Source organism: Uranotaenia lowii, chromosome 2, assembly GCF_029784155.1.
Source record: "Uranotaenia lowii strain MFRU-FL chromosome 2, ASM2978415v1, whole genome shotgun sequence".
In the NCBI taxonomy this organism is placed as follows: domain Eukaryota; kingdom Metazoa; phylum Arthropoda; class Insecta; order Diptera; family Culicidae; genus Uranotaenia; species Uranotaenia lowii.
The window spans coordinates 396732759-396740549 of record NC_073692.1 but is presented as its reverse complement, the minus strand read 5'-3'; the positions used below and the strand labels follow the sequence as shown (position 1 = coordinate 396740549).

The 7791-nt window shown below is 43.6% G+C and overlaps 1 protein-coding gene across 1 annotated transcript; it reads left to right on the top strand.

Moving 5' to 3' along the window:
• The first annotated feature begins 919 nt into the window (after positions 1-919).
• On the top strand, positions 920-6676 carry LOC129743313 (uncharacterized). The gene is made up of 3 exons (XM_055735299.1): positions 920-3803; positions 4266-5292; positions 6568-6676. The coding sequence occupies exons 1-3, from the start codon at positions 920-922 to the stop codon at positions 6674-6676; spliced, it is 4020 nt and encodes a 1339-aa protein (XP_055591274.1).
• Positions 6677-7791: the final 1115 nt, after the last annotated feature.

The following is a 7791-nucleotide window of genomic DNA, read 5'->3' as shown; positions in this document are numbered from 1 at the left end:
TGGACACCCTCTTATAGAGAAGATGCCGAGTTAGATGCCGGCATGGTTTATTAATGATTGTTAGAGAAAGATAGCGAAAATATCGACAAGTTAAAATGCTTGAGCACCCCCAGCGAAAAACATCGCACGGCGTGACAGTTCTGCAGTTGCGTTGGTATTAGTTTATGTTGCCGAAAACAGCTGACTGAAACAGCAGCAGCAAGCAGCAACACAGTCCAAATTAAACCACCGTCGAATCAAAACCCTCCGCAATAATAAACCGCCGCGAATCTAAATCGAAGTAATTTAGTGTTTTATTTCGAATCCGCGAGTTTCTAAGTGTCCGAACCGGTGCAAAGTTCATGTAAGAACATTTTGGTCCTTCGAAGCCGAATTAAGGACATTTGTGGAAGCCCCGTGGATTGCCGATTGTTGGATCGAAAGCGCTATTGTTCACGGATTGTGTGAACCATTTTCGACGCCGTATTCGCCATCGCTGCCCCAGGAGAGACGACGCTGAAACGCCATCGCGGTTGCTGCTGCATATAAATGCTGTATGGTTTGGAGTGATTAATTGGATCAGCTGTTAACAACGGATCAGGAGAAGTTTTTAATCAAACGAGTTTGGTAAAGTGTACGATTGGTGGCTTGATGCATGTGGCCTACCTGAGTAGAAAAAATAAAGATTTTGCATGTGAGTAAGTCTTGGTTTGTTGCATGTGGTGTGAGCCTTGTACGCTGTTATTGGTCTAGGATTTCGCCGCATAATTTCACTTTGCTGTTCTCTATCGGTTGCCTCCCCCTCGCTGCTGTCAATAGGGTTGCCAGTTGTCAGTTTTTCGTCGCGGTACTGTGGAACGTCGAGTTGATTATTCGGTCAGTAAAAAATTAGTACAGTGTAACATATTTGGTGCAGTGTCAGATATTTAAAAGTGTAGCAATGTCTAAAAGTACGCTGAAGGCTTTGCTAAAACGTGAACGGCAGTTATATGTCATTTTTGATGGTACGGATAGATTCATCCAAACCTATCAGATTGATAGTGATCGGTGTCAATTAAGTTCGAGATTGCATGTGATTGATACTGTGTACAGTGAGTTTTTTGAAATACGGAGCAAAATTGAACTTTTGCTGGATGAAGCGGATGAGAAAGAACAGAAAGATGCTGACAGCGAAGTCAAAGGAGAGATTGCCAAGCAACGTGAAGAGGAAAACGACAAGGTTCTACAGCAATTCGATGACCGATACTTCGCCATCCGAGGTGACCTCCTTAGACTCCAAGGTGATAAGGATGCCTTAGGTGTGAACACAACCAGCAACAGTCAGAGTCAGTCTGCGTCAGGGAATACTTCAAGAGTAAAGCTGCCAGAGATACGTTTGCCGTCCTTCAGTGGAAAAATAAGAGAGTGGATTACATTCCGGGATTCCTTTCGAAGCCTTATCCATGACAACGAGCATCTGACGTCAATGGATAAGTTTACATACCTTCGTTCCTCTCTACAGGGTGATGCACTTAAGGAAATCAACAACATTGAGCTTTCAGAGGCAAACTACGACGTCGCCTGGAAAACTTTGCAAGTTCGTTATGAAAATAAGAAGCTGATTGTGAAGGCTCATCTCGACGCTCTTTTCGCCCTCGAACCGCTTAAAAAGGAGAATTATGACGGTCTGAACTTCCTCATCAGCGAGTTTGAGAAAAACTTGATGATGTTACAGAAAATCGGAGAGCCAACGGAGTCTTGGAGCACAATATTAGCCTACATGTTGTGTTCTAGACTAGATTCTGCAACATTGCGCCAATGGGAGACGCATTACGGGTCTAAGGAGGTCCCAACGTACGATGAGCTGCTTCTGTTCTTGCAAGGTCACTGCTCTGTTCTCCAATCAATCACCTCTGCAAGAAATCCACCATCCGAAGCCCGTCAGACGAGATCAACAGTTTGTAATACAACCATCAGATCAGTTTCACGTTGTCCGTTCTGTGCAGATCCATGGCACTCACCGTTCCAGTGTGGCAAATTTCAACGGATGAAGGTTCCCGAGCGAATGGATGCTGCCATTCGAAACAAGTTGTGTCGGAATTGTTTGATGCCAGGCCACTTCTACCGAAATTGTGAACGAGGTTCTTGCCATCATTGTCAGCAGAAGCACCACAGTATGTTACATTCTAGATCCTCCGTTCCACAGCCGCAGTTTTCGGCACAATACCGACAGCAGAGTCAAACGCGTTCGGCGCAACAAATACCGTTTCAACCGCAACCGCAGCCAATGAATCAACAGCAACAACACAACTCAAGACCAGTACAGCATGCGCACACCACTACACAGCATGCACAAACCCACTCACACAACACAAACACAAATCCAGACAACGCACAAGCCACCACAAGTCAGAATTACGTAGCACTTCCGTTTACACCGTCTCGTAATATTTTACTGTCCACGGCGATGATACGAGTCAAGGATCGTTTTGGAAATACACTTCTGGCACGTGCGCTGCTAGATTCGTGTTCTCAGCATTGTTTAATGACACGTGAATTCTCTCGACGACTTAAGTTCCATGAAACCCCAACGTTTTTGTCGGTGCAAGGCATCGGCTCGTCTCAAATGGTTTCAACGAAGTTAGTTTCCGCAGAAGTTGGTTCCAGATCCCCCAGAATTTCTCAGTTTAAAGAATGGATGCAATTTTTTGTACTGCCAAGGTTAACAGTTGATCTGCCTACTGCTGCTTTTGATCCTTCGATCCTTACGCTGCCGAGTTCGGCCTGTTTAGCAGATCCTGGGTTTTATGAGTCTGGTCCAATTGATGTTATTATTGGAGCCGAATTTTATATGGATTTATTGTCAGATGGAAGAATGAAGCCGTTAGAGAACGGACCCACATTACAGAATACAGTTTTTGGATGGATTGTGTCTGGTAGATTGCCCAATAATCAAAATTCAGTTTCTCAGTCAGAAGTTTATGTTTGTTCAGTCGGTGATATTCAAGATCAGCTTACACGTTTTTGGGAGCTCGAAACATGTCATGTTCGCAGCGTTCAGTCGATTGAAGAGTCAGCTTGTGAAGAGATTTTTAAGAATACTACTGTCAGAGATGAGTTAGGAAGGTTTGTTGTAACTTTGCCTAAAAAAGAAGGTTTTTTGAATCGGATTGGAGATTCTAAAGTTATCGCCACGAAACGGTTTTTGAGTTTGGAGAAACGATTGTCAATGGATTCTGAGCTGAAAAGGTTGTATTCTGAATTTATTCATGAATATCAGAGTCTTGGTCATATGTCAGAAGTTATCGTCAGCTCATGTCAGTTAAATGAAGTTTGCTACTATTTGCCGCATCACGCTGTTCTTAAGCCCGAAAGCACCACGACAAAGTTACGGGTGGTTTTCGACGCTTCCTGTAAGTCGTCGACAGGAGTTTCTTTAAATGATGCGCTTATGGTTGGCCCGGTTGTACAAGATGAGCTGATCGATATTGTATTGCGATTCAGATTGTGTCAGTTTGCGATTGTGGCAGATATTGCCAAAATGTACCGTATGATCCAAGTTCAGAAATCAGACCAAAAATTGCAGAGAATTCTTTGGCGAGACTCCACCGATCAACCCCTTCGCACTTACGAGTTGTTAACAGTAACTTACGGAACAGCGTCAGCGCCTTACTTGGCAACAAAGTGTTTGCAAGTCCTAGCCGATCAGGGTTCTAAAACTCATCCCTTAGCGTCGAAGATTTTGAGTCGTTGTTTCTACGTCGATGATATGCTTGCTGGAGTTGACAGTATCGAAGAAGGTGTACAGTTAGTCAAAGAAATGTCAGAGTTAATGGACTCAGCAGGTATGTCTTTGCGAAAATACGTTTCGAACAGCTCAGAAATACTCTTAGAAATCCCTGAAAATCTTCGAGATGAACGTTCGGTTTTGGAGCTTGATTCATCAAGCTCACCGGTGAAAACTTTGGGATTGTTATGGGAACCAGAGTCAGATGTTTTTCGGTTTAGTACCCCTAGTTGGAAGAGTTCAGCACCCATTACGAAAAGGTCAATTTTGTCAGATGTTTCCAAGTTATTTGATCCATTGGGATTAGTCGGTCCTGTGATTATTCAGGCAAAAATTTTCGTCCAAGAACTTTGGAAACTTCAATGCGGATGGGATGATGAGCTTACCGAAGATTTAAAGAGCGCTTGGGATGAATACAGAAGAAATTTGATTGGGTTAGATAATGTGTCAGTACCACGATGGGTGGGTGTCAGTAAAAATGTCAGTTCATTACAAATACATGGATTTTGTGATGCGTCAGAGAAGGCCTATGGGGCCTGTATTTATGTCAGAACTGTGTCAGAATCGGGTGAAACTGTTGTTCAATTGATGACCTCAAAATCACGAGTCGCTCCTTTAGAGAATCTCCAGAAAAAGAAGAAACGTCAGTCAATTCCAAGGTTGGAGTTGTCGTCTGCATTACTGCTTGCTCACCTGTTTGAGAAGCTCGTGAAAGGCACGGAGCTGTCTTCTTTCAAATCGTTTTTCTGGACAGACTCGATGATAGTCAAATGTTGGCTTGCATCTTCACCGTCAAGATGGACTAATTTTGTGGCAAATCGGGTGTCCGAAATCCAGCATATTACACGGTCGGGCGTGTGGAGTCATGTCGCAGGCACAGAAAACCCAGCGGATATCATATCGCGAGGAATGACCCCCGCTCAGTTACAGTATCAGTCTCTTTGGTTTCATGGTCCCAGTTGGTTACGATTGGAGGAATCGCATTGGCCTCAACCTCAACAAGTTTGCCCAGAAATACCCAGTTCCATGCTCGAAGAGAGAGGAGCTGTCACTGCCGTCGCTGATTCTTTGACAACCAATGAGATATTTGAATTGAGAGCCTCACTTGTAGATTCAATTCGGTTGACCGCGTACTTTTTGCGATTTCGCTTCAATGCGCAAAAGTGCAACAACAGTAACAGAAAAGTCGGATATTTGTCAGCTTCAGAGTTAGAAGAAGCCCTTCAGTGCTTAGTCAGATTGTCCCAAAAAGAAAGTTTTCCGAAAGAATATACAGATTTGTCGAATAACCGTCAGATTTCAGCCAGTTCAAAGTTGCTGTCTCTCAATCCACGCATGATAAATGGAATAATTTGTGTCGGTGGTCGATTAGAGAATGCAGAAATCTCTGAAACTAGGAAACATCCGTTTATCTTAGACTACAAACATCCGCTTACCAGATCAGTCATGTCTTATTACCATCAGAAGTTGTTTCACGCTGGACAGCAGCTTTTGATCGCAACAGTTCGTCAGAAGTTTTGGCCAATTCATGCAGGCAGTTTGGCTCGGTCAGTAATCCATAATTGCGTACGTTGTTTTCGTGCTAGACCCAAAATTCAAGAGCAGCTTATGGCTGATTTACCCCCGGAAAGAGTGACACAAAACCCAGTATTTCAACGTGTGGGAGTAGATTACTGCGGCCCATTCCTTGTCACTTACCCCCAACGTCGATGTCGCCCGGTGAAGGTATTTGTAGCCATTTATGTGTGTCTGGTTACGAAAGCTGTGCATCTTGAAGTCGCGTCAGATTTGTCAACAGATGGGTTTCTTGCCACTTTCAAACGGTTTCGTGGCCGAAGAAGCACACCAAGCTTGATTATGTGCGATAATGGCAGAAATTTTGTAGGAGCCAAACGGAAACTCGACGAACTTTCCAACCTACTCAGCGAGAAAAGTTTTCAAGGATCGGTTGTAAAGCACTCAGCAAACCAGGGGATTGAATTTAAGTTTATCCCAGCTCGATCACCCAATTTTGGCGGGCTTTGGGAGTCTGCAGTGAAATCATTCAAATCTCTCTTGAAACGCGCACTTGGTTCCCGCACATTTGGTTAAGAAGAGTTGCAAACTGTTACTGTCCAAATCGAGGCTGTCTTAAATTCACGTCCGCTTACTCCGTGCAGTAATGACCCGAACGATTTCGAAGCACTTACACCAGGTCATTTTTTAGTTCAAAAATCGCTCACCGCACCCCCAGAGCAGAACTGGGAAGACACGCCTGATAATCGCCTAAACATTCTGCACAGAATGGAGAAAACTGCTCAAGGTATTTGGAAAAGATGGTCAACTCAATACTTGTCTGATCTGCATAACAGAACAAAATGGTCCAAGCAGCGAGATAATATCAAGGTCGGGACGATGGTAGTCCTAAAAGAGGAAAATTTACCGCCATTACAGTGGGCAATTGGAAGAGTGTCAGAAATTCACCCTGGATCAGATGGTAATGTCAGAGTTGTAACTGTTCGAACGCAATCTGGAAGTTACCAAAGAGGCATTTCGAAGATATGCATCTTGCCAATTCGTGATAACGATGTCACATCAGAGAAAGAATAACCGAGTTAGATTTCGTCAGATTTGAGTTTGTATTTGAATTCTTCTAAGTATGAAGATCACAAGTCAAAATTCAGTTAAATATAATTGAATGTACACTGTTTATGTCCGATCTAACATTGTGAGCATGCTACATGTTATGTTTATTAGAAAAATTCCATCAGAATACTGTTTTCCTTCAGATTTATTGAGTCAGATTAATTGTGTCAGAATGAAACGTAAGGTTTCACTATCAGAGGCGTTAAGCGCCAGTACAGCATTACTATCAGAGGCGTTAAGCGCCAGTACAGCATTACTATCAGAGGCGTTAAGCGCCAGCACAACATTGTGCACGTTCGAATTTGAGGATGGTCCTCCTAGTGATGCAGTGCGCCTACCGTAAAACAAGGTTGACATGTACCAATCAACCTTCTCGTCCAAGCAGAGCAGCGTCCGGCAGGCCTGGCCAGCATTGTCACGCGCAGCTCAGGCAGAAGACCTCGTACATGGACATCGAACTGTTGAATACACCACCAAGGGAGGAACGGAAGCGTCTGAGGCGTCCGCGGAGGCCCACTGGCCTCCGCACCAGGCAAGTTTTCCTTCAAATTTGTAATTCAACAGTTTACAAAGCGCACTTCATTCTACCAGGTCACCCGTTTACTGATCAACGCACGTCATCGAGTCCAATCACACATCGGTGTTATCGCGGAATATCAACGCAGTTATGAATTCACCAACAGTACAGCAGTCAACTGAAATCAGCACATCCTAAAAACAGCGAAACGACCGAAATCAGTTTCATCATTCAACGAAGGTTTTCAAAATCAACTTACTGGTAACCGTATCTCCACTGCAGGTCGCAGTCGTCGCAGTGTACATCATTAACATCAGCTGGTCACGTATATGCAGCAGCCAACGGGACCCATCGTACATAAATCAGCGGCTCACACAATCACCAATTATCACACACTGCCGATTAGCGAACAATATTTTTACCACAACTCACAACAGAAGCAAATTTTAGCTTGTAGCACATAGTACCGTTTTCATGCAGAAACTGAAATCAAAACAAAACGAATTATTTTTGTATAACATTAGAGTAAGCGAGAAGGGTTGAAAAGATATTTCAAGGCGGGCGGTATATGTTAGAGAAAGATAGCGAAAATATCGACAAGTTAAAATGCTTGAGCACCCCCAGCGAAAAACATCGCACGGCGTGACAGTTCTGCAGTTGCGTTGGTATTAGTTTATGTTGCCGAAAACAGCTGACTGAAACAGCAGCAGCAAGCAGCAACACAGTCCAAATTAAACCACCGTCGAATCAAAACCCTCCGCAATAATAAACCGCCGCGAATCTAAATCGAAGTAATTTAGTGTTTTATTTCGAATCCGCGAGTTTCTAAGTGTCCGAACCGGTGCAAAGTTCATGTAAGAACAATGATTTTGTTTTGAAAAATCATAACATCACAGTTGATATC